At 40.0% G+C, this 27,422-nt stretch overlaps 1 protein-coding gene across 7 annotated transcripts in view; it reads right to left on the bottom strand.

The window, feature by feature from the left end:
- Positions 1-27,422, bottom strand: part of PRUNE2 (prune homolog 2 with BCH domain) — a 144,332-nt gene that overhangs the window by 22,177 nt on the left and 94,733 nt on the right. For 6 of the 7 annotated variants that reach the window (XM_040580045.1, XM_040580047.1, XM_040580046.1 and 3 more), the window contains 2 exons: positions 3,867-3,946; positions 2,786-2,989 (listed from right to left, as the gene is read on the bottom strand). In XM_040580045.1, the coding sequence (XP_040435979.1) occupies positions 2,786-2,989; positions 3,867-3,946 (284 nt within the window). Of the gene's footprint in view, positions 1-2,785; positions 2,990-3,866; positions 3,947-18,392; positions 18,539-27,422 lie in introns of those variants that run through there. The other variant, XM_040580051.1, reaches the window with a different exon arrangement.

The following is a 27,422-nucleotide window of genomic DNA, read 5'->3' as shown; positions in this document are numbered from 1 at the left end:
TAGTGAAAAGAGGCTGGGCTAGGTAACTGGCAGACTAACACTGAAATTGTATTTGGGTTTTGATTTTTTTTTTGGTGGTGAAACTGCAAATGATGAAAAGTAACTAGAAGAGAGCCTGATAAAACTTACAATGCTGAAATTGGCCAAATGGATTATTTTGACATAGAAATGGTATTAGATCGTTTCTTCCTGAAAAAGTGGCTATGCTTTACTGCTTAGAGCAGGGGTCCTCAAACTTTTTAACCAGGGGGCCGGCGCACAGATGCAGTGGCAGGCAGTCATCTGCAGCTGCTTGGTTTCCCCCCCAACCCCCAGCAGGGGCGGGGGGGTGGGGGGGGGGGGATGTGCAGGGGGGTTCTGTAAATACCGGGGGCCGGATTGAGGACCCTGGGGGGCCGTATCTGGCCCGCGGGCCATAGTTTGAGGACCCCTGGCTTAGAGTATTCATTTTGCAGAGAAAGAAGCACCAGTGTGAAATTCAGAAAGGAAATAAACAGCTGCAGACAAAATAATAAACACTCTTTTACTTTATGAATAACTCTGCTTTGGGGAAGACCTTCATCTATACACACGTATGGTTTTCAGAAGTGCAATTTTTATGTCAACTTGCAGTCTGACCTCTGGAGGAAGGAGATACTGTCAGTTAGATTCTGTCTGTGCTGTAAAAGCCTCGTTGCAGCCTACTAGTTTGTTTGCGCTGCAACATCAACTAATATAATAATCATAAAAAGCTCATTTCTAAAAAAGTTCTGAAAGAGAATGTTTAAACATAAAGTATTAGTGACAAAAGTCTTCCTGTGAAACCGATGATGAACCAACCCTAAACAAGTCAAGTGCTAATTTAAGACAAGTACTTCAGTATTTCTGCTCTCATCTATTTTCTTGCACGTTGCAGTTGTGATGATTCTTCATCATTTTTTTAAGCAAATGGGTTTCAATATTTATTGTATTACAGAGCTATCAGTTTACCAGTGATGAGGTGGACCCCTGAATCATGACAACAGTCTTGCTTTCTTTCCTCAGTTGCCTTTCACAGTACAAATGGACTGTCAGCAGTCTGAGCATGACAAGCTAAAAATCACTGTTCTCTACAGTCTGAACAGCTACATGCTCTCAGGAATTCCTTCCCTGGGTTTGGCACCAGTTAGAAACACTGATCTGTGTGAGATCGTGAGTGCTGGTAACAGCAAAGTGCATAGTGGTTAACAGTAGAGTGACAGAAACACAAACGTAACAAAGGCTATTTACGATGCAATTAAACCATTCTGCCCTAGTTCTGTGACTACTCTTAGCTATGATTCATGTAATATACACAGCCACTAATTTTATTGCTGGCTTATTGTGATAAAATATGATTTTTTTTTTCCTTTTCTACCCTCTGTTCCTGGCTCATCTAAGTGGAGGGCATTTTGCCAATTAAGTATGTAAAAAAAAATAATCAAATGACACAACTGCAAAAACATCACCAAAACCACAGGCACCTTGAGTCCTTCACCTTGAGGAGCCTGGGGAAACTCGTGCAGTTTTAGCAATTGAATGAATTATCACATTTAGAAAGCAGCAAAAAAAGCTTAAGAGGAATGCTTGACAGAAATAAAACTGCCACCAAAATCACTGGAGTTGAATGTATTTACTGTAGGGCATAAACGCAAGTTCCACTCTGTTCCACTGTAGACAGATTTTTGCTCACACAGTGGTTACACAACAGTCTAAAACCGCAAGTGCACACTGCTCTAGTGTAAGCATATGTGTGTTAGTTTTAAGCTTTGCTACAAAACATTCTAACCATCAAGCAACTCACCACTCTACTCTGCACCTATCCATAAGGCAATATGCTTTCTAGTAAGAAGTGACATTAAAGACACTCATGCATGACTGAGTACAGAGTGATGCCTCTTTGGCGATATCACTTAAGCTGATGCAACTGTTCCTGTATGCTCAAAAGCGCATACAATTTTTAAATCATAGTGACCTCACTAGCAACAGAGAATTTAAATGCAAGGGGAAAATGCAGTTTAAATTGATGCATTTTAAAAGTTTCTGTTGTAAATTGTAAAATAGTCACACTCTTTTCCCCTCAATTATCTCATGATCTTTACGTATTTACATTAGTGAGTAAAGTTCTTACGTGGCTCTTAAGGTACTAGCAAGGAGTAAGTGTTAACATGTGATTCCATACACCGTGAGGGTAAGTAAAGTGAGTAACACAGTGTAAAACTTTTTACACCATGTGAAAGAAAATCATTAATATGCGAAGGAAGAGTGAAGTATCCATTGCACACTTCAGGGTGTATCTATACAACTGGCCCTGCTGAGAAAGCATATTTAAATCAGTGAAATGAGGAATTCTGTTGTTCCATCACCCAGGCTAGCTTTATCATGCCACACTGATGTAACTGTAATCCAGAGCTGGACAGACCTGCATGAAGGTGCAGTTAGCTATAGTGTTCTCTACAACAAGCTACTGCTTTCCCCTTCTTGATTACTTTTTTCAGACAAGTCCCATGGTACTGGACAATGACAGGACTTTGAATTTGATTCTCTCTAGGTAGCTATTCTTATTTTATTTGATCAGCTTTACCATGTCTTTCTGTACTCCACATTAGCAGAAATGTATTAGTTCACACAGGGGAAGAAAGGTTAAGAAAAAGCAGACAGTAAAAATATTGGGATGCTTAGTACTAACTCACATGCTTAAACTGTATTCATAGCCTGACAGACATGAGACTGATCATGTAAGCAGTAAAGAAACAGATGAACTCTCGTTTATAATCTACAACATTACCTTGCCCAGTGTATTCAAAAGAGTCTGCTTCATCAGGCGTGTCAAGGTCATCTACATTGATGTCAATTTCATCTGGTGTATCCAAATTATCATCAGAGAGAAAAATAGACCCATCACTGTGGTCCAAAGAGAGATTGATATTTGGAGCGGCGAGCTTTATCCTTCTGGGACGGGAACGATTAAGATCAAGAGAATTAGGAGGTTCTGGAGAAAAAAAAAAAGAGGAGGAAAAAACTTTATCTCCTCATCTCCCAGATACTTAAGAATCATACTCAAACACACTGGGACAGATCAATTTTAGTAACATCAAGCAGTTTAAGATTACCCAACATAAACCACAAGTATCAACATTAATGTTTAAAGAAATCAACATCAACAGGAATGGTAGATTTTCAAGAGCTCTTCAATAACAGGAAACCCAGATTCACTTTTTTGCCATCAAACAAAAATCAAGCCTTGGACATGCTCTGACCCACAATATTTAAGAATTTAAAGAGCAATATATAAATTGAGTTACGAACCAAGATGTTGCTGGATCCTGGAAAAATGCATATGAATGAAAATCCCCTGCAAATACTTGTTTTCTTATGCACTTGGCGCTATTTGAATGGTGCCAATTTGCAAGGAGCTGTGTCTACAACAGCTTATTCAATACACAGACGGGAAAAAAAATGCGGAGTTTCTTAATCAGTCTTAAATAAAAGAAGTCTTCAACAGGCAAAAGCTAGGCATGGCTTTGCCCCTTGCCACTGCATTGTGTAGCACATTTCAAGCTGTTCTGTCTGAAGTACTCTAACGCTAATTTAGTTCACTTAGATAGTAGTCAAGTATGAGATAAATAACAGACATTATTTAAACTTCATGAGGACTAAATGAGTGATGACAACAATGTACAAGAGAAAATGGCACACTGCAATTATCCTTTCTCAAGTGAAGAAAATAAACTAAATAAAGCAAACTTAGCACTCTTCTTATTAATGCTGAACGGATTTGTACCAACACAGAAGCATCCTTCTCACTGCATAATTAAATGCCAAGGGGAAAAAGTATAATTAAGAAAATGAGTAACAGCTTTTCTCACCAGGTCTCATCTCTGCAGAACTGGGGCTTAGTATATCCTCAGCAAAGGGGCTGTCCATTCCTACATCCTCTTGTGCCAACCTGAGAGGTAAAAGACAAAGCAAAATCTTGAAGAGATGCACGGGTTGACCTTGCTATCAATGCAGCTAATGTGATCTCAGAGGGAACCGAAATCTTCCTCGACACAACCAGTTCAAAGGTCTGATCACAAATTTATGTGAGAAAGGAACACAGCTGTTGTAATTCTACTGTGCCATTCTTACCACTTATTTATGCCACATCTGTAGAGCCTTTGGAAACTATAGGTCACACAGTCACTTTTACTTGGATCACGACGTAGCACTGAATAACAACAGGCTGGAAAACAGCAATGTTTCTCATTTTATACAAATTAAGCTGGTCTTTAGTCATCTGGCAAACCAGACACGTCATTGCAGGGGGCTTCAGCTACTCTGCAAACTACATAGTTTAAGAGTTCCATAATGTTATTTTCATTGCTGCACATACAGCTACTGTATAGCAAACTTCTAGATCATGAGTGGGTTTTTTCATTCTTCTGATATTATTTTTGCTTTAGAGCAATTCTGACCCAAATCAGTCATTTTGTAATACTGACACAGCTGACGTCCTGCATTGAAAGAGTACAAAAAGCGCAAGAGTGAGATCCAAAACCATGTTACAGATTTCTCAGGTAAAATGTTGCAAAATACCATACCTAGACTATTTTTAGGCAGATATGTAGGTATGTTAAATGTAATTTTGTATAAGACAAGTAAAAGGCATGAAATGGTGAAAATAACAAAGGTCATTGAGCATTTAAAGCTAATTAACTTGAACTGTTCTCATGTCTATTTTCTAATGAAGCATTTTACAAAATGCTTGCTGGGAGAATGGTTCAGCTGCAGATAGGAAACAACATTTTACATTTTCAGGACACAATCTTGACACCTTCCAAAGTATTTGCACTAAAATATGCATGTGTTACCCAAAAAATGCTTCATTTATTTTATCAAAATAATTATAATATTTTTAGTATTCCTGTTCTGATTTTTCTTACCCCCCACAAAAGCTGAAGAACAGAAAATTCTTATGGCTTTGATTAACAAAGTGGTGATGAGATCATAGAAGGTCCTTTTCCCTGCCACAGCATGAGCTAGCTCTGTTCTGAATGATTCAGCTAAATGTGCCTGAATAAGATTGGCTTATTGCTCCTGCAGTCTCTTCCTACTCTCACTTTCCCCGTAAGGGCTACCCTCATTATTTTACTGTGTGCTGAGAAAACTCCTCTGGCCAATCATTGCATCAGAGTATGAGTATAGCTTTTGTGACTTCTTGTTAATTTCGTATGCCTTTACATATAATCTCTACAGGTAGACCTGCCTGAAGCAAGCCAAAGGCTTCACTGTGCTTAAAGTTGCAAAAGATCTTTACCTCAAGCCCCATACCATCAGATTCCCAGAATTCTTAATACAGACAGGCAAACTAGTCTACTCCTGCTTCTCCAGTGAAGCCACAGAGAATACAGACAATATAAAGCTAGGGTCAAACATGTTTGTGCTGCTCAAGTCAGGAAAAGGCCTTGCATCTCAATAAAAACAGACACGTGCTAATCTTGCTAATTATACTAGATTAATCCCCACATACCGTAGAGTAAATCCTTCACAAATACATATTAACTACTTAATGATTTCTACAAAGCACACCAATTCTGGAATATATTTAAATAGTGTCAAATAAAGCTTGAAATATTCTTTCTCTTTGGATACACAATAGAAGAGTAAAGAAATTTGGTCAAAGTATCCTGCTCAGGAATAAAATTAATGGCACAAATTGTCTGTAATGTACCATTTAATTTTCTTCTGTTCTCTAGAGTCATCTCTGTTCAGAAGCTGTATAGAAAACTGACACACAGAATACTACCGCAATTTACTTAAAAAGTCAAAGACTCTAGAAGCTTATTTACATTTTCTTTGGTGTCTGTTCAATTCATGGTAAAGAATGTGTAATAAAGTTAATTTATTAATCTGAATTCTAACAAAGCACTGTATCAGCCAAATAAGGTAAGAAATCAAGTGGTGAATACAGTGTGGGGAAAGGATGAAAACTTCTAATCCATTTTAAATTCAGGTAAGATTTTATTTGGGGCTTTATTAACCTTTCCAAATGCAAAACTACAGAAATTTCTCAGATTAAAGTGGCTCTAATCAGATGATGACAGGTGTTCAAGGGCGTATAGTTTGGCTGGACAGAACACTGTTTTGATACTAACATAAACCATTCACTTATAAAATCTCTTACAGCCTTATCACACAAAATGGCATCAATTACTTACTCAACAAGCTTCAGAAATCACTGCAGGAAATTATCTGAAAGGAAATGCTCTTCTTTCAAGTTGTGTCAAGAGTAAACTATAGGAGGACAGTGAATTTTAAGACTTTCTGTATTAAAAAGACAGTATTCTGCAGCAAGACTAAAAACCAGAACGAAGATCATCATCTCCTCTGTATAAGAACATAACAGTTTTGTATACTCTACCCCTACAGAAACAGTGACATTTATCATCTGAAAAAAAAAAGCAATTTTTCACAAGTAATTGATTCAGAAATTTTAGAGTTGCCTACAATTTTTGTAATGCCTAGGACAGAATTATCCAGAGTCATGATACCTCTAGGATTGCCTCGACTGCTTTTCCCCCTGTGGCATCTTTATCTTTGGTTTTTTTTTTAAATGCATATGTACTTGGAGCTGGCATTGCTGCCTTCTCTAGAATCTCATGCTTTCATGACATACATTTGAAATGCTTTTCTCCTTTCAGTAGGACCATTACAGCTGAGTTATACCAGAATTTTGTATCACAGTTTACAAGAATGGTACATTTCTAGGGGACTGAGACAAATGTGCTTCATTTCCTTTTGTTTGAATTTCTGGTGAAATACAGCTACTGCTACAGGCAATATACTAAAAAAATACCCCTCCCTTAGGGATTACAAGAAAACAGCATCAGAATTTTTATGAGAATCTCTACCTTTATTTTGATGGCAGTGTTCTTAATGTCAATAAAGCATACTGTTCATATTGCAATATTCAGTTTAGGAAGCAAGAGTCTGTGGTCCTGAAAGATCTGGGACAGAGCAGGCAGTTATGAATCAGCTCAAGCCCAGTTCACAAAAGCATTGCTAACAAGGTTATCCATTGTACTGTCAACACATAAAAGATGGTATCACCTTTCGGAATTTTTTTAGCCAAGATTAGATTTCTTTTTTTTTAACTTCTATAACTTCTCTTTTTAATTGTGTCAGGTTCTCATTTACTGTCAAATAAACAGCCAACAGGCTTTTCAGGGAAGAGAGTCTGACTCTGGTGTTAAGTCATATTTTTCCAGATCCCTTAAGCTTCACCCAAACACATTAAAGATTCCTTGCCAGAGATACCTACTTTGTTCAGTTAAAGTTCATATTTTTTAAAAGCTATAGTTAATATTTTTTCAGTCATCCATTAATAGGCAATACAGGCATCTTTCAAATCTGATGGGTTTAGAAAGACAATCACAGAGCATGGCTTCTGTGACATTGTACCTCAACATAACGGCTCCAGACTCCTCATCAGTGTGAGAATGAGGGAGTTTTCTACAGACATAGCTCCACATTTTCTGATGAATTTTGAGAGCATGCTATGCCAAGCAGCTCAGCACCTTGCAGAGGAATTTTTGGCTGTGCACAAGCTCTCAAGAGATCTCAGCAGGAACACTAGTAAAGGAAGACGGACTCCAGAACTTAAGCAACTGAATTAAGCAATTTCCTGCTCTTCCTTTCCCACAGACTACTTCACACACTTCCAGAATTCTGGCTTACAAAATTCCTTGCCTTCCATGCTGGTGCAACTGATGCCATGGACGATGTGGCCAAAAGTATTAGAAAAAGAAAACAACTTTTTTTTCCTCCCCTTTTAATGAATGCTCCTTATTGAAGAAGTAAATTAACTTACTTTAGAAAGATCCATTCTAATCAGGTATGATTTACTGGATTAATAAAAGAAATGATCTTTCACTCAAAACAGAGGTCAAAGTCAAACTTTTTGTGTCGTAAATGACTTCTTTTATGTGGTACACAGAGCAGTCATTTAAGGATCAGCTGCACTGGGAATCAAGTTACTGCATATTTGCTTTGATAATTCAGGTTTACATACTTGTTCAGAAGTAGCTAAAAAAACCAGTTTCTCCAGGGTAGATCAGAGACAGATACTGAACTCTTATAAAAGAGGAGAGAGTGGAGGCTGAAATCCTTTCCTTGCTCTTCTTGACTCAGACATACTTACAGCTCAATGAATTAATAATCTTAGTGCCCTCTCAAATCAGTGTTTCTCAGAATGAAAGTTATCCTTCCTGACTTTTCTAGGTACAGCAGCATTCTGCTATTTTGGAAAGAGCAGCTCTAAATATTCACAGCAATATGTCATTATCCCTATGGGCTGTGCTGCCTCACCCTTGTGTCATATCTGACATATCACCAGTTTCCCAAGCTGCTCTGCAGCTATTTATAAAGAAGTTAATTTCTTTAGTCTAAAGCAAATAATCTCTCCAATGGGTTGCTCTGAATGAACACCTACAACCTGCAAAACAGAGTAACATTAACCCAACAGTGCCAGTCACTTTCTAAAGTGAATCCCTCCAACCCATCACAACTTGCTCACTAGCCAGACTCTGAATTGAACACTTTCCAGGCTTCTGTACTCACCAACACAAAAGCTTTATCTGCAGTGGATCCCACAAATGCCACTTTTTCCAGCTAAGTAAATCACATTTCTTCCATGCTGTTCCCTCTATGCACAGATATACTTTTACACTTAATTTTTCACAAGACGCTGAAGGTTTTTATAAAGTTTCAAAGCATCATTAGTAAAAGGAATGACATTGATAAAATCACTCACCTCAGCTCATCCTAATACATGCTTGTTTTGGAAACTAAATGGGAGGAGAGGAGAAGAACTACAATGAAAAGGTTATTCAAAGACTAGACATCTGGCTTTTTTCATATTCTCAAATTCCACGTGTTATGCAGGTACACTTTGGTCTTGGATGAAATGAAAGTCCTGCTTATAGCCCACTGTCTCACTGTTTTGCAGTGCAAAAGTGAGCTGGTTTGAGGAAGAACACATGAACCATCAAATTTTAGATACAAAATCAAGGTAAGGGAACTTCAGTTCCTCCTTGAATCACTTTTGCAGAACACAGGCAGCACAGAGCGCTCTTCCTTTGAACCCTTTCCATCCCTGCCCCGTAACACTGCCTTTATGCAAGGGGAGACCAGGAAAGGAGAAGTGAGAACTTGATGGATTGGACATGACAGTACTGTATTTTCCTTGAAAGGTTTGAAAAAACCCTTGGTGTATATCCAGTAATACCTGTCCACTGACGTTCAGTGCAGCTGCATCTGAAAGTGCCCTTAGGACTAAGCAGGGTTAAGTGTTTTGCTAGGTCAACACCAGAGTACACAGCACCTTCTGTAAGCCCATCCCTGGCCTTTTCACTGCCAGAGGCAACCTACTGATGGCTCTCACACCATTTTGATTACTCCACGTAGAGACTGTCTAACGTTTTGGACAAAATGAGAATGCTGCTCTTTCATACTCAGAAGCAATAAAAAGCCTCTAAAGTGGAGTCTAAAGCAAATCTTCAAGCACTCCACAAATCAGAATTTACATCAAGGAAGCGTTGACACAAAGTGTTTTCTTAATTGCTATATTCCGCTTTAGTTTACAATTCCATGCTTCAGAAATGTATACAAATTTAAAGGCAAAATATCTCACCAAATAGCTGACTTACAAGGGGTGTTTTGCTATCATTCGTCTCTGTAGGTACTCCAACATTCACCTCACCTGATACAAAAGAATAGCAAAACCCATTCTGTTATGATTAAACACTTGACATATTATTCCATTTTTAGAACAGAAACTGTTTTGCATTTATATCCAAATAAAACATCTTTCCCTTTCATTCATGTGTTATATATGTGTGCTCTGAGCTTCTGGCTTGTATTTCTGTTCAGATGCTACAACAGTATGTTCTGCCTACTTTCTGAAATCATTACTCTTTTTTTGGAGGGTTTAGAAAAGACAGAATATAGTCATTCTGTCCTTTGTTTTAAATAGAGGATGGTTCTTCTGGTTATAGATGCAACTCCATAAACTATAACTGAGATGTGTTATTTCAGAGACCTTTAATGCTAATGGACTAATTACAAAGCCTAATTTAATGTGCATGTATTTGCGTTTTGATGTTTATCATCCTTGTAAGATGGGTAGAAATGTTCTGCAAGCAAAGTCAGAAAACTGATGGACAGACTTCAGTTATCAACTGTGTCTATAGTCAAAAGGAGATGCTATAGGAAATAAAGTGTTAGTATAAAGTTGAAAAATAAAACCTAACAAAATATGGGCTTTACTCTGAAGAACATTTGATGAAAACACACAGAAAGAAACAGAGAGAGAAGCCAAGAACATTGATCCCCAAAACCCCAACTGGATTCTGCACTAAAAGAAGTAGTCCATTAGCAAATGCACACACTAAAAACAACCCCCAAAATTTCCTAGAACTAGTCTTTTGCTACAAAATTTCCAGACAATAAATAAAAATTTCTCCAGTTACCTATTCAGAGATAAAGGAGACTGCAATGTGAATTTTTTTGGTTCAGCAGAAGTAATGATCCTCAAACTGTAGCAGAGTATGCAACAAATCAAAGTGACATACACTGTGCAGGATTCAGTGAATATTAGTCAGAGGCTATGCTTCAACTACATACACAAGCAAAGTAAATAAGCATGTTGGAAGGAATCCACTCCAGGGTATCTGAGACTGGAAAGAAGTCCTTGCTTTTACTTACAGCTGTGTAAAATAATCATAATGTAGACAGGTGACTTGTAAAAATGGATTAGTTTTATAGCCTCCTGAAAGGTCTATTTAGCAACCATATGGTAGTATACTAAATTAACTGTGCTTCTATTGCTATTTATTTGGTAGCTCTTAATCACAAATTAGTTCAGGAAAAAAGTCTATAGACCAATCACTGGAATTTATGCATAGCATGAGACATTCAATCCCACCTCTAGATGGAAACCAAAAAAACCCTCCCCAAAAACCTGTATGTGGTGCTTTGTTCAACCCAAAAGCTTTATTAATTAACCAAACATCTGTGCACATGTTAATGAATCGCTGCATACTGCTGCGCAATAGACAAATACATGATGATATTCCCATTCTACAGAAAAACATGCCACTTCGACAGTCATGAAATAATCCATTGCTAAAATTTAGTAAAAGTCCTAACTTCCTAGTTTTTCCACATTTCACTGTTCAGATTTAAAGCTTCTTCTACTGATTATACAGTTACTTGTTTTCCATTTGCTGATTTTTTCACTCCATATTCAGCATCAGAGTTGGATGAAAAAGTTAGGCATGTCTGTAAAAGGTAATATTCTTTCTGTAGGAAAATCCTGTATTCTAGCCAGATCTAAATTATTTGCGTTTCAGTATGTTAACAGAAAACACGTTAAAACTCTCACTATGGATCACTGGTTAGTTTTTTAACCATTCTTTATGAGAATGTTTCCTAGTCTCCAATTCTCCAATCAAATTTGGCGTTTAGTATCTGTTAAGCTAGCCATCATTTTCCTACTTCCTCTTCTTAAATCTATACTATAAGCCTAAATTTTATCCATGTAGCCACTCATTTTAGTAGGCTCTCCTGTCTGCTCTTACCAGTTTAAGACTGTTAAAATATAAAAGCTGCTATTCTTAAGCACAGGCTGCTGGCTTTCACTGCTGCTACGCAGTCACAGGCGGCCTGTCCTGACTCCCTGCCAGCTCCCTTCCTGTGTCCCAGCACAAGAGAAGTAGGCAAAGCCAGGGAAGGATGCAGAGAGCCATGGAAGGACAAATCTAAGTAAATAAAACAAGTGTTACTGGGATTTGCTAGGCTATTTCAGCAACCTTACACATATGTCCATGGATGAGGAAGGCTTATGGAAGGAATCCAGGGCTCCAGGCTTTGATTATCTGTGACTTCCAGCCATATGAAATAAAGGCGTCTCAATATAGAATGAGGGAAATTGGATTTAAGTCCCAAATCTAGATGTCTTCTTGCAATGGGGTTTTAGGAATGCAAGCCAGGCTGATCCTGCCTGCAGCAGATTCCAGCGTCCCCAGAAGTCTCTTCCTAGCGGGTTATTACCAGCAGGTCATAGGATGCTACAGGAAAGAGTGCAGCCCCATAACAACTATTTAGTACCTTATCTTGTCCTTTTTCTGCATCTTCAAACATTATTAACTGTGCATGATTCAAACACTGCCCTAGCCACAGGACAACCAGTCCCTTCTGGTACTTTTCAGAGCTGTTAATCACCAGAGTATTTGGCATTCCCAAATATTTTTTGGTACACCAGACCTTGGAAAACAGTTTTATGAGTTAAAGACAAGGAATAAATTGACTTTGAGAGTATCCATTAATTGTGAGTTCCTGATACTTCAGGAGTTTTTCTGAACATGTAGCATTTTATATTATAATCTCTAAGCCATTACTGATCTGATGACTAGCTGCCACTGAAAAAGACTGGCACAGTCAGACCCCTCTGGCTTCACTATGGCATCCAGAAAAAGAACAAATCAGACAGGGGTCAGAGGAGGAGAACACGTGCAATTCAAACAGCTGCTGGCTCCTAGTAACCCACCACATAGCAACTTCATGGCATGGACACAGAGAGAAAACACTTATGTGCGGCACTGTTATCTGACTGTACCCACAAAATAGCACCGTCTCCAAATATGCCACTTACAGTGGAGTGTAGAACCTGCTAGGCATTTCCTAATATTACCATTTTAATAATATCTTCTTAACTCGTATTTTGTGTGCAAAAGCAGGTAGAGAATAAGAAGGTAGAAATAACATGCTACTTGGCATCTATTGCTCTGCTTTGGTGTTGTATTCACACATCTACCACAAGGTCTTCTCCCCAGAGCAGGGGCTCTCCTCTGTTATGTGCTTAGCTTAATGCTCCTTAATCTTTACTGAGCCAGTGGAAAATTACCAGAATTCACAGAATTTGGGGAGCCTGTATGATTGGTGCTCTTCCATCAATGCTGGAAGATCACGAGGTCTGGAAGCAAGCTATGTAGGTTCGGAGCTTTACTAATATTTAGAAGGCTTGCTTAAATTTACCTGTTCTCTCTGCTCTTAATAAAGGTTGTTAATATGCTACAAATAACATCTAGATTACCTGTTAACAACCACTGTTCAACAAACTACAAATACAGTAAGGTAATGTAAGCAGAGAAAGTAGGAGTTAATCAATCTGATGTAAAACATCCTTAAGTACAACCTGAAAATACATTTTGTTGGAAAATTGTATTTCTAAAAAATTATTAAGATGCCAGGCCTAATCATAGACCTGGGACCTGATTCCCACCTTCCACTTTCATTCAGAAATTACTTATTCCTTGAGAAAGCTCTGGCTTACTCTTCTTCACTTTAAAGCCAGCCTTCTTTCCAGCATGTGTGGTTCACAGTGACCATGTTCCTGGCATACTGTGCTGTCAAGTCCATTCATCGGAATACCTGCAGCTCCAAATGATGCAATTGGCACATGAACAAGACTTGAAAAAGCAGTGTGCACCTTATATCCAGTACAGCCATCTGTACTTTCAGAAAGTATGCTAATGTTCTGGGAGTAGTTAACAGGGTAGAAGTTGCAGGATGAGAAGCAGAAAATCTTTAGGAAGTTTTACATTTTGCGCCTTACTGAGATTCTCCAGCAGAGTTGCGAGAACTCTCCTCTACACCTTATCAAGCACTTTTACTTCCAAATGAAGACATGGAAAATGCCTCAGACTGCTCTTAACCATTAGTAATAACCACTAGTTCTGCAATTGAGTTAACTTCTGAACTTCAGTGGCTATTTCTCATTTTCTACTTGGCTTTTTTTAATACTGTCAACTTTAGGCATTGCTTAATGGATTTGTTTCTCTGTATGTGTGTGAATGCTGACATGTACAGTGATAATGATACTTATTACTACCCTAGCTGGAATCAAATGTTTTAAGAAAGCATCTTATAACAGGTGAATTCTGTCATGCTCACATGATAAAGTGTGTTTAGGGATGATTTTCAGAGCTAGTAATCATAAAAATTTATTTAATACCAAAATTCATCAAATATTGATTCATAGCACTTCTGCTCTGTTCATTAAAGTAGTTGCACTTTTCTAGTACTCCTTTTATTTCAAGTTCACTCTTTTCACAACTTATATGCTGATAGACAGAACAAGATATATGGGAACACTTTTTTATACTGTATTACTTTATCTTTTTCTCTGCTTTTTAATATTTTTCCCCTGGTCCTATTTATGACTTCATTCCTTATTCTTCCCAAACAACTTCTGTTCCTTTAACACCTTAGATCTGGTGAATTTGTTCATTTTCTCTTTTCTTCTCACTTCTGCATCACTGTACTGCCAAATTTCCATCTTTCAGTCTTTTCCATATTAATGTAACTATGATTTCACAACTTACGAAGTCCAATGTTACTACAATTTAGATTCCTGTCTTACCTAGTGCAGCAAACCTACAAATAACTAACAGCTACATTTTCTCTATACTCGCTATGGCTGAGCTAAATTAAAGGCTCTAAAAAGAGGTTAATGTTAAACTTCAGTCTCTCTTAAAGCTACAGTTGTCAGAGATGATTGCAGGGGAATGTTAAGTGGCAAGGCAGAATGTGGAGAGGGAATTTTACCTGTCAGATTAAAATGCAAATACCTTAATGGGTTAAATTTGTAACTAAGAAGTTCCCATCCATTCTGGGTGATTTGCTATTTGGGAAAAATACAAGAAAAGCACAACCATGAGCCAGAGGAGACACCTAAGCAAGGCACATAAGCTCAATACTTAACAGTAAAACTGACACCAAACAAGGCAGTTCTGCAGCCTGCTTGCACTGACAGGAGGTGTTTAAAGCAGGAAAGACTGTCAGACCCTGCAGTAGGCAGGTCTAAAAAGGCATGTGCAAAGGGAGACAGGAGATGCAGAAAGCCACCAGTTATCTTCAGAAGCAAAACTCCTGTCCCTGAGATGGAAGGGCCACTGAAGCCACAGGAAGATAAAAGCCAACCCAAGCATGGGAGAGAAGATAAATTCAGATGCAGCAAAAATGCTGTGAAAGAGCCAGAGAGACAGGAAATGCTAGACTGAAGTAGTAATGTTCAGGAACATGAGAAAAAACATGGCTTCTCCTTCCCCGACATGGCACTCCTCACACATTGTAATTTGGGAAATACAAGGGCAAGGTTAGCTATACGCTCCACTGCTTTAGACAAGCGGCCAAAGGTATATCCTGCTGGGCTGCTGTCCATCAGACAGCTCTTCAGAGTTTGCTGCCAGTGCTTTCTGCTAAGGAGAATGCTCATGCTTTTGTAGGACACAAGTCAGCTTTCATCTGGTAGTGTAAAATAAGGAAGTTTATCTACTGCTGTCCTGCAGTGGCTACAGAGAAGACCGCAAGCTACAGGATATGCTAGGAACTAACTAGTAACATCTGAACCACAGAAGAATTACAGAAGTTGGAAAAGACCTTTTGTTGAGACAAAAGATCTCAAAGAAGTCCAACTGTTAAACCAGGACTGCCAAGTCCACCACTAAACCACGTCCCTAAGCATCACAGCTATGCGTTTTTTAAATGCCTCCAGGGATGGCGATTCCAGCACCTCCCTGGGCAGCCTGTTCCAATGCTTCAACACCCTTTCAGTGAAGAATTTCTTCCTAATACCCCATCTAAACCTCCCCTTGTGTAACAAGGCCATTTCTTCTTGTTCTGCTGCTTCTTATGTGGGAGAAGAGACCTAACCCTACCTGTCTATAACCTCCTTTCAGGTAGCTGTAGAGAGCAATAAGGTCCCCCGAATCTCCTTCTCTTGCTAAACCGCCCCCGTTCCCTCAGCCGCTCCCCGTCAGCCTTGTGCCCCAGACCCTGCACCAGCCTCGCTGCCCGCTCTGGCCACGCTGCAGCACCTCAGCGTCCCTCTTGCAGCGAGGGGCCCAAACCTGAACACAGCGTTCGAGGTGCGGCCTCACCAGTGCCCAGTACAGGGGGACCATCGCTGCCCTGGTCCTGCTGGCCACACCGTGTCTGGTACCAGCCAGGGTGCTGCTGGCCGCCTTGGCCACCTGGGCACACTGCTGGCTCACGCCCAGCCGGCTGTGGACCAGCACCCCCAGGCCCTTTCCCACCAGGCCCTTTCCAGCCGCTCTGCCCCAGCCTGTAGCGCTGTGTGGGGCTGCTGTGACACAAGGGCAGGACCCGGCACTGAGCCCTGTTGAACCTCACAGGAATGGCCTCGGCCCATCGCTCCAGCCTGCCCAGATCCCTCTGCACAGCCTGCCTGCCCTCCAGCAGGTCAACACTCCATGTCCCTACTCGGCGTCATCTGCAAACTTACTGAGGGTGCACCCAAAGCCCTCGTCCAGGTCATCGATAAAGACATTAAACAGGACTGGCCCCAGTACTGAGCCCTGGGGAACCCATTTGTGACCGGACACCAGCTGGGTGTAACTCCATTCACTACCACTCTGTGTTCAGCTGTCCAGCTTTTAACCCAACATAGAGTATACCTGTCCAAGCCATGAGCAGCCAGTTTCTCCAGAAGAATACTGTGGGAGACTGTGAAAGGTTTTACTAAGGTCCAGGTAGACAACATTCACCACCTTTCCTTCATCCACTAGGTGGGTCATCTTGTTGTAGGAGGAGATCAGGGTCATCAAGCAGGACCTGCCTTTCATAAACCCGTGCTGGCTGGGCCAGATCCCCTGGTTGTCCTGCACATGCCCTGTGATGGCACTCAAGATGATCTGCTCCAGAACCTTTCACAGCACCAAGATCAGACAGACAGGCCTGCAGTTCCCCAGGAACTACATTTTATAAGTTAACTCATAAAATTCTGCAACAGCTAAGCCACTTCCTAATAAAAACATCCTTATCAATATTCACAGGTGCTGACAAAATCATAATCTCGCTATACATTATTTGTTGGTAAGTTTGAGAGCTGCATCTTTAGCCTGAACAAAGACTGTGGCTTAGAGATTGATTTTTTTTTCCCTCTGCCTTTAGCTACAGGCATATTACAAGCTGTTAAATAACACTGCTCTCCTATTACTGCCGAATACTACAGAGACGCCACAAAACCTCCATAGAGGCTGCCTGTAGGAGGATCTAAGTTTTTAAGGTAGTTACTTAATACGAAATCTAGATGTGTCTCACTACAATAATTTCCTGTAACAGTGTCCAGATTTGTGCAGGGCCAAATAACAGCCAGACTCACAGGAATAAAAAGGCTATTTTAGACCTTAGTACTTTTCTGCCCCAGAAGGGATAACATGGAGAGCATGGGTAAGAGTAGTGGGAGGAACACAGCAGTCCTAGAAAAAAAAAGTGTTATGGCAAGGTAAGGATTGGTGCGTGTTGTTCCCCTCTCCCACCCTCACAGCTGCCTTACTGCCTCTTAACAGTACTGCTAGGTCAGTGTGCATCCTTCCTTTCTCAACACAGCTCTGCTTCCCAAGAGTACTAATGAAGGCAAGTCCAGAAACAGTATCTCTGCCTGCCCTCTACTTACTGAGCACAACTGTGGCTAAATAAACCTACCAAGCCTGCACAGGTTTCCTTTCAGTATTGCTGTAACTAATATTTAGACATCCTATTGATTTTCAATGCCTTCTGTACATTGCTATGATTTGTTTACTTACCACACTTAAAACTGAGGAGTATTTTCATTCCTGCATCAGACAGAAAAAGCAAACAACTGAGTGGAGCCAAATCAAGCTCCCGTAATTAAATTTAAACAGAAATACTGCCTGTCTTTTTACCTATCAAAATACCAACTTTTGCTGTAATTTTTCAGTCCTATTATCACTGAGATTATTGCTGCATCCTTGATCGGTTAACCTTCAAAGATTACATATTCTGTTCACTGCAACATTTTAAGAAAACACTGGAAAAAATTCAAAAATCATATGCTTCAGTTGGTAGTAAAAAAACCTGAAAACAATACCAATGTTGAATAGTCTACAGTGTGAGCTATCGCAATTGCTATGCCAGTAATTACAGTCTTAAAAGCAAGTTATCTGCTGACAATACCACACATTCATGCCTTATTTTCCCACCATATCCTCAGAGCTAGGCAAACAAGCTGAAAATAATCTAACATCTAACATGCTAGGTGACTGTGCAGTGAAGTTTTGTTTCCTAATTATAAATAACATGCCTGTGCTCAGACAAAAGAAACCTCATTGAACTGATGTAAGCTTCTCTCATAAAGAGCTGCAACAGAATTAAAATACAGCTGCCCTGTTTTCAGTAATGAGGTCCTGGGTGCTTTGCATCACGCTGACAAACATTTCCCCCTTTTCTGTATAAAGTAACTGCAACAATAGAGCTGTTAATCAGAAAACCTTCTGCTTATCAGCCTCTCGGAGTAAAGAGACTCTTACCTTCTGAAGACTTGAAGAGGCCTTTCTACTGAAAAAATGGTAAAGATGCTTTACTGCTGCACTTCTGTATCCCTCTTTCTGTAGCAGTTTACTAGGAATACAGCTCCTCCACCATTTTCTTATCACGTGGCTAGTGGTACTGCTTAAATAAGGGTGATCACCTGCCTTCAGATAGCCAGCTGTATCACCAGCAGCTAACAGGCTTTGATTAAAGGAGCACTTAAATGAATGCAGAGCTGCGCTTCAGCTGTGGAAATTTATTTAATTTTTTTTTTTTTCCCCTCACATTTCCTGTGGAGTTTTGTCAAAGCATCAACAAAGTTTGATATGGCAAGTCAGCTGGCAGTAGTGAAAAGCTCCCTACTGTTTCATTTCAGAGCCTGAGGAAAGCTTGTGATAAGAGACTGCATGCCAAAACTTCTTATGGATTCAACCCCCCTCAGCCCTCATTTCTGTTTGTACCGATAGTTATAGAGCACATGCATATTCAAATATGCTTTACATAATTTCTCTGATTTGCAATTCAGCTATGGGAATGCAGATGCAAATTTAAAAAAACATCAACAGCAACCCACCAGTTTAGAAGGCAAGGTGAATTCTGGGAACAAAGCTGTGTGAGCACCAGGAAGCAATGCTCATGGCCTGTGCACCTGACTGTGTTTCTTAGGGGTGTGCTTGAGGGAAGGTAATTTCTTCCCATGCAGTGCAGTCCCCCTTTTACAAAAAGCTGTTGGGGGTTGGGTCCCTAGAAACTCCAGGTTTCTTTCTAAATGCAAAACAGTTTCAGTCCTATTCCTTTGCTGTCCTGTGGGGCTAAAACAGCAAGGCAATAGGCCCTAGGATGGCCTAACTTTCAGCTAGTTTCCCCCTTCACACTGCACAACTCCTCCTTGAAGACAAGTTACGTGAGAACTGGAGATGCTTTCACAGCAAACTGCTAGGTCATAAGCTGTTAAAAACAAACAAAAAGCCTAACCCCACTTTAATTTTCAGTACAGCTCCACACACACCTACAGCACTAAAAATAATTCTGTGGCTCCCACCTTGTTCTTCAAGGTATTAGTATTGCTACAGGAAAAGTTCTCGCCACTTTCTGCAGATGTCCTGAGAAATCAGTCTCCAGCTGCTATTTTGAAGAACAGACCAACACCAAGCACTTAAAAAAAATTTCAAAAACATCACTAATATGAAAATACATTTCTAAAGAGGACACTGCTACAGATGTGATCTTTGATGCTTCTGTCAGCCAGCTCTACATAAAATTTGCACCAATGGGGATAATTTTTAGCACTTTTTCAACTGGACAACCTTGAATTCATTTGAAATCAAAAGTCTAGACATTCAAAAGCTGTATCCAGGAAGCAGGCCTATAAAATATTTATGTACAATAGAAGTCACTAGTAATGTGGCAGAATTAGTAAAGAAATTAGTAATGTGGCAGAAGCTATGGTCTTGATCCTCCATGCTCAGAATGACAGAGAACACCTTTGAGATTTTAGAATGCTCTGCTGGGATCCACTAAGCTCATTGGGGTTTACTGTCAAAGTACGTCTGTGTCAACAGGACTAAGTTTCAAAGATCATTATTGCTTTAGGCTGAAATCTCACGTCATTGATCAAATTGATTGGAATAAATTATATAGTGAATTAGCTCAGAAAACTGGGGGGTTTTGAACGATGGGGGAGTGTAGTGGAATGAAGCTGGGTTAATTAGCATTGATAATATACAACTGTGGGTTGGCTTCAGGGGCGGTGGGTTGGCCGATGTAGATAAGGTGCAGCTGTGGCTGGTTCTGTTAGGTGGTTGAGAGCCAATGAAGAGAGGGCAGCTGAGGAAGAAGCAAGAGAAGAGAGAGTGGGTCCTGGATGAGGCAAGATGAGGAGAAGGCAGTAGAGTGACTGGCATGAACAGTGTGCTGGTATGAAATGGTAAAAGACCTTTTTGCATCTTGATAATTTGTTTGTGCTGTGACAGGGGAGTTTTTCATGGTATTGCTAAACCATACTAACACGGTCCAGGCCTTCTTGCTTTAAAGTGGCTCGATCAGCCCAATCTCACAAGTTATGTAAAATTTCAGGACCACAAGTGAATAATAATACATAGGGTTTGTTTTCCTTTTAAATTTTTTTTCAGTCACTGAAGTGTTGTTCTCTTCTTGTTAAAAGGTTTTTATAAAGTACTTGGTATTTGGTATATAAATAATAATACCATTTTTGCAAAAATGGGATCATCACCATATTGGCTGCTGCTATTGTTTAACAGCTGGCTTTGCAATGGAAAACTAGGTTTTTAGTTTTAATTAATTTTCAGTCTCCAGATGGTGATGGAAAATACTGTATCACCCCAAAATTGGTAACAAAAAAGATGGCTGTCATGACTTTATAGGTCAAATCAAGCAGAGGGTGAGAAATGTTGTTACTAAAGTCCATGCATGAACAGCATATACTGTTCATTCCATCAATAAAAAAGGCTAGCAGTGAGATTCACTGACATTAATACAGAATATTATGAAATTAACCATAACATTTAAAAAAGCTTTAATGAATGTACAGCTATGTTGCTGGAAAGTTCCCTGCTCTGAATCTATTCCAAGGATTCTTTTATTTTCACAGAAGCAACATCTTTGCAATGGCTAACATATAACACAGAGCTTCTAATACATGATGTATATTACTATAATGATTATAATGATATAATAATGTATAATACTTTATAGTTTCCCATCCTAAATTCAAATGAACATTGAAATCTTAAGTTCTGAGCCAGCAGTCTTAAGAAGTTCTTGCTCATGTCAATCTAAATATTTTGTTAAAGGTTCGATTCACTTTTTTATTTGTTACAAGGCATTAACTTTCATTTACGTGGAGTTTCCTCCAATCAACCTTCTCCATTCCTTACATATTTGTTTTTAACATTTAAAGCACATTCTTTGTCTTTAGTCAATTGTCACAGTTTGTGCCACCAAGTGGGAGACCTGAGTTCAATTCCTATTTTAAGTCCATAATCTTTTAGTTCAGCAGGAGCTGGAAGCACCACTGAAGCAGCATACCTGATCCCCAGAGTGCCTGGAATTGCTTTCTTGCAAATCTGGCCAATTAATAAACAATCTTGACAGGAGTGAAAGATGGCAGCCCCACAGGTATGCAAGGCAAAAAGGAAAGAGAGGCATCCAAAGGAAAGTAAATGTTACTTTGCAGAATGTGGCCTCTTAAACTTACAAAAGGTTTTCAATCCTTTAGGTTTCCTTCAGGCTTATATATATATATATATATATATATATATATATATATATATATCAGCCTGCTTTGCCCATTAAAGCAAGAGTCCTAGCTTTCGGGTGCTAGAACAGACATTTTGAGAAAACACTGGGTGAGAACCTTGGTCCTCTAGAGTCAATGAGAATTTTTCCCCTGGTTCCACTCTGTCAGTATTTCAGTTCGGTACTGGACATTGGTATTTGACTTGAGTCCTTAATGGTTTTGAGATATATGATGTGCATTTGGCTAAATCACAGACACAGCAGAGTAGTCTCAGAACTCTTATTAGTCTTGAAATAGTCACAGATTTTTCTTTCATTATATCTAATTATCTTTAGTCACTGCCACCCATAGACAATGTGATAAAAACAGACTACTCCATTGAAAATTTACTGGATTGCTTATAGTATTGAGCAATTTTAATAGCCAGCAGGACAACAATGGTCACATAGAGATATTTCAGACAGAGGCAGTGGAAGAACTACCTTTTCCAAAAAGTCACTATACAAGTGAGCAGAAAAGACTGATTCCTGCTTCTTTGAGAAGACACTATCAGAAAGATAAAAGAAGCTTTCTTTTGTGGAGGCCTCATTCTAGTGGGTTAAATAAATGTTGACAGTTGTTCAAAGGAAATTGATTTCTCCACTCAGCTTTGCCACCAGTTTTCCAAGCTCTCACCAAAACCTTCCAAACTTCTGTGTCATCTCTACTGCTCTCGCTACTTCTTATTTGTCAAGTCATACATCATTTCATAGTACTTCCCTCACTCTTTCTAACCCTTCCTAATAAGGAAAAGGATACTCCTTCCCTCAGCAAAGGTAACAGCAAGAATGATCTGGTATACATGACCGCTAGCGTACCCCAAGGAGTGTGCTGGTAGGTAAAGTTAGCACAGTCATCTGTAGTATTCTCCCTCTGCCTCGTGACCACTGCAGCACCACCAACTATCACCTTACAGCTCCGTTAAGGCAGGACAGTTTCTATCAGGAAGAATATTACCTCCAGACTTCATGCATTTTACTGCTGGCAACCTCCAGCCACAGCAGTAGCAGTCAAGTACGTTATCCTGCCTATCCAACATTCATACAGTACACTCAAAATTCTTCCTTTTTAAATGCAGTCACTCTCGGCTGTTCACATATGGAAAGCCATATAAAAAGCTGTTTTCTTTCTGGAAAGTCTGACATTAATAATGTGCTACCAAACTTTTTTTGTACTTTTCTATGAGGCCAAAGGAACCACTAGGGTTTATTATTTCTGGTGTTTGTATATTACTGAGACAGGTGTATATCTCTTCTTCAGTACTGTAATGATAGCAAGCATCCTCATACATTTCTTCTCCTGCTGCTGCTTTTTCATGCAGAAGAAAAGCAGGACAGGACGGAAGAACTTTACCACCAGTCACAGACTTTCTTCAAACCCACCAGAGCAGCCTGGAGAGTTCTTAAGCTTGACACTGGGATGAAGGGGACAGAGACCAGCAGACATCAAGATTTTAATCCACTTCTTCGTTCCATTATGGCTTACACTTTCTGTTTCAAAACTTTTAAGTCCCTCTTCCACAAAACATTCAATTTTTGTAGACAAAGTGACAGACACTTTCTGGATGACAGCAGAAAAAATGCAGACTACATCCTTTACTGACCCTTTTTTCCATTACTAAAGGAACCTACTTCAGCACAGCATGCAAGCATGAACTTCACTTTCTTCTAAACAGGCACATGTGAATAAAGTATAGACTCAGAAAGGGACTTAGAAGGCAATTACTAAGTAAATGTCTCCATAAACTTTGGACTACTAATTCAATTGTCCATTGGTTGGGATGTCCCCATCATCTATTTTGAACAGAAGTTATTAGTTTCTTTATTGCTCAGAGATCATAGAATGGTTTCAGTTTGAAGGAGGGACCTTAAAGATCATCTGTTTCCAACCCCCCTGCCATGGACAGGGACACTTTCCACTAGACCAGGTTGTTCAAAGCCCTGTCCAACCTGACCTTCAACACTGCCAGGAATGCAGCATCCATAACTTCTCTGGAAAACCTCTTCCAGTGCCTCACTGCCCTCAAAGTAAAGAATTTCCTCCTAGTATCTAATCTAAAGCTGCCCTCTTCCAGTTTAAAGCCATCCCCCCTTGTCTTTTCACTATGCACCCTTGTAAAAAGTCCCTCTCCAGCTTTCTGATAGGCCCCCTTTAGGTACTGCAGGGCTGCTGTAAGGTCTCCCCAGAGCCTTGCCTTCTCCAGGCTGAAACCCAGCTCTCAGCCTGTCGTTGTAGGAGAGGTGCTCCATCCCTCTGATCATCTTCATGGCCCTCCTCTGGACTCACTCCGTCAGGCCGTGTCCTTCTTATGTTGGGGGCCCCAGAGCTGAACACAGCACTCCAGCTGGGGTCTGACGAGAGTGGAGCAGAGGCAGAGAATCATCTCCCTTGACGTGCTGGTCCTGCTTCTTTTGATGCAGCCTAGGATATGGCTGGCTTTCTGGGATGCAAGCACATATTGCCAGGCCATATTGTTCTTCTCATCAACTAACACCCCCATGTCTTTCTCCTCAGGGCTGCTCTCAAGACACTCTCCACCCAGCCTGTATCCACATTTGGGATTGCCTCAAATCAGGTGCAGGACCTTATACTTGGCCTTGTTGAACTTTATGAGGTTCACACAGGCCCACCTCTGAAGCCTGTCAAGCTCGCTCTGGATGGCATCCCTTCCCTCCAGCATATCAACGGCACCACACAGCTTGATGTTGGCAGCAAACTTGCTGAGGGTTCACTCAATCCCAGTGCCCATGTTGCCAGCAAAGATGTTAAACAGTGCCAGTCCCAATACCAACCCCTGAGGAACACCACTCATCACTGGTCTCCACTTGGACATCGAGCCATTGACCACAACTCTTTGCATGCAACCATCCAGCCAATTCTTTATCGACTGAGTGGTTCATACGTCAAGTCCATGTGTCTCCAATCTAGACAAGGATCTCATGCAGGACTGTGTCAAGTGCTTTACACAAGTCCAGGTAGATTGTATCGGTTGCTTTTCCCTTATTCACCAGAGCTGTACCGCCATCATAGAAGGCCACCAGATCTGTCAGACATGATTTGCCCTTAGTGAAGCCATGTTGGCTGTCACCAATCACCTCCTTATTTTCCATGTGCCTTACCATAGTTTCCAGGAGGATCTGCTCCATGATCTTGCCAGGTGCAGAGGTGAGACTGACCGGCCTGTAGTTTCCCAGGTCTTCTTTATTCCCTTTTTTAAAAATGGGGGTTATGTTTCCCCTTTTCCAGTCAGTGGGAACTTCACCAGACTGCTGTGACTTTTCAAATGTGATGTATAGGCAGCTTAGCCACTTCATCCGCCACTTCTCTCAGGACCCGCCTATGCATCTTACCAGTTCCCACAGACTTGTGCACCTTCAGGTTCCTTAGATGGTCTCAAACCTGATCTGCTTTCACAGTAGGAAGTTCCTCATTCTCCCAGTTGTTGCCTTTGCCTTCTTCAACTTGGGTGGTGTGGCTGAAGCACTTGCCAGTGAAAACCGGGGCAAAAAAGTTGTTGAGTACCTCAGCCTTCTCCATGTCCCAGGCAACCAGGTCTCCCAATTCTTTCCAAACAGAACCCATGTTTTCCCTAGTTTTCCTTTTATCACTGACATACCTATGGAAGCTTGTGTTTGTGCAATACATAAATATATGAAGGTGAAGTACATACCTGTAAAATAAGGAACCTAATTTCTATACCCTGCCAAGGGTATATGAAACAACAACCAGCAGGCTACAAGGAAAGCCTCCTTGCAGGAAGCAAAGGCTGCACTAGAGAAAGCCCATGATTCAGGAGCCACCTTCTAAAACCACTATCAAGAGATGGGTGTTACGGGTTCAGAGTGCAAACTTAATTGCATAAAGCAAAAGTATTTGATAAAACAAAAAAACGAGCGAAGAACGTAATCCATGCTCAGGGCACAGCTCCCCAGCCAGACCTACAGATCAAATGTGCTTAATTTTCTGATACCAAGCAAACTTAAGTAAGCATAAGTTAGGAAATAGTCTATTCAGTTAAGGCAAGAGTCACATTTAGTGAAGAATCCAATAAACTTTCCTGGGTCAAAATTATGGCCTTTCAGAAGTACAAGAATTCAGGCAGGACACTTCTGGGAACCAAGAGTGACTTAGACTTTGGTTCATTTCTACCAAAACCTACTTCGAAGATAAAAATCTTTGGCAGACTCAGAGCCTGATGATTAACTGATGCCATCAGGCCATCCAGAAACTCTACTGCAGTACCAAGAGAAGAGCCTCAGTTTCTTCTCTTACGTGATGACACACGTGTTTGTGTGCTAACCTCCCAGGGGCTGGCAGTTCTGCTGTACCACATCGTTTTTAAAGTTTGTCAGCCAAAAAGGGCAATTAATTTCAGACTTAAAAGCTGCACACCGAGGTACACTTTAAGAAGGAACCTGTGTTTTTAAAACTATCAAAGAAATGCATTAGAAAGCATTTCTAATTACATAGTTCTACCATTATCAGTAGCTGTTTCTACAGCTGTTTATATAAGAGGTTTAATGAAATCGACATACAATCTAGAAATAATTATTCCCATGTGTGTTTTAGCCTTTCTACCATAAAGTTTTTTTGTGTTTTCTTTGGTTTCAAAGGAATCAAGGCCTCTGTAGTCACGCTATGGGCATGCACAGATATATCTGCATGTCTCACTGCTATCTCCTATGAAGTCTGAAGTCCTTATCTAACTGACCAAAGACATAAGCTTATTACAAGTTTACTGAACATCAGATAACAAGCACAGGGTAAACTGAGGAGAAAAGAGCATCACAAAAGCAATCTCTATCAGATATGAAAGCCTCAGACAAGAGCAGTATGTTTACAAACATTAACACTGGAAAAAACTTCCATTAGGTTGCACATCTTATCAACAAAAAATGTCTAACCACAAAACATACTGGTTCCATGCTTCCAGAAATAATTGTTAATATGGATTCTTCCCTGCTTTTATTTACTTCTCTGGGCTCCAGCATCACTAGTGTTCAGAACAGGAATAGCCACTGCTATGCACTGAAAAGGCATTTCGTATTAAACAAGTGTTAAACAACTTCTGAGTCAGATAAGGAAAAAGCCTATAGTAGAAGCTATAGTGACCATATATATTCTGTACCAAGAACTACTGTATCCTTTCCTTGCGGGATGCACAACATTCCATCATGCATTTAAGTTTTCACTTAAAACACTCTTACGTTAACATGGTCCAATTTTGGACTTTAATGCAGGAATTAGTCTAAAAGAATATACTAAGTTCTAAGAATAATTAATGTACCATACCTGAAACACCAAGGCAAACTACTATTGTGTACAAGATTCAAGCTTTTACTTTGGAGACTTACAGAAATTCCTGAAGAACAGCAGAGCTCTTCTCAAAGTGGATCTAGCAATACATAGCAGCAAGATGTTAAAACCCCGTACAAAACCCCTATAAATCCATGGCCATTAGAATGATTTTTCTAGTGCCAGTGTAAGTTCAAAAATCAGATTATTTTTCTTGAGGTATCTAACAAAGCATCTTACTACTTCAAAGTTATCCCAACTTCATTGTGCTGATTTATACAAATAATTTAAAATCAGATACCTAGACCAGTTTTTTTTTTCCCCTTTCTAAGAACATCATGGGCATGTAAGCATGGCAAGTCAAACCCTAGGATGCTGCCTGCATGTAATTAATCAGCGTGACTTAAGCAGGGTCAGCATCTGGCTGCTTTTAATT

The sequence above is a fragment of the Falco naumanni genome, chromosome Z, assembly GCF_017639655.2.
Source record: "Falco naumanni isolate bFalNau1 chromosome Z, bFalNau1.pat, whole genome shotgun sequence".
Classification (NCBI taxonomy): Eukaryota; Metazoa; Chordata; class Aves; order Falconiformes; family Falconidae; genus Falco; species Falco naumanni.
The sequence above is the reverse complement of the archived record's forward strand: the minus strand, read 5'-3'. Positions and strand labels throughout refer to the sequence as shown.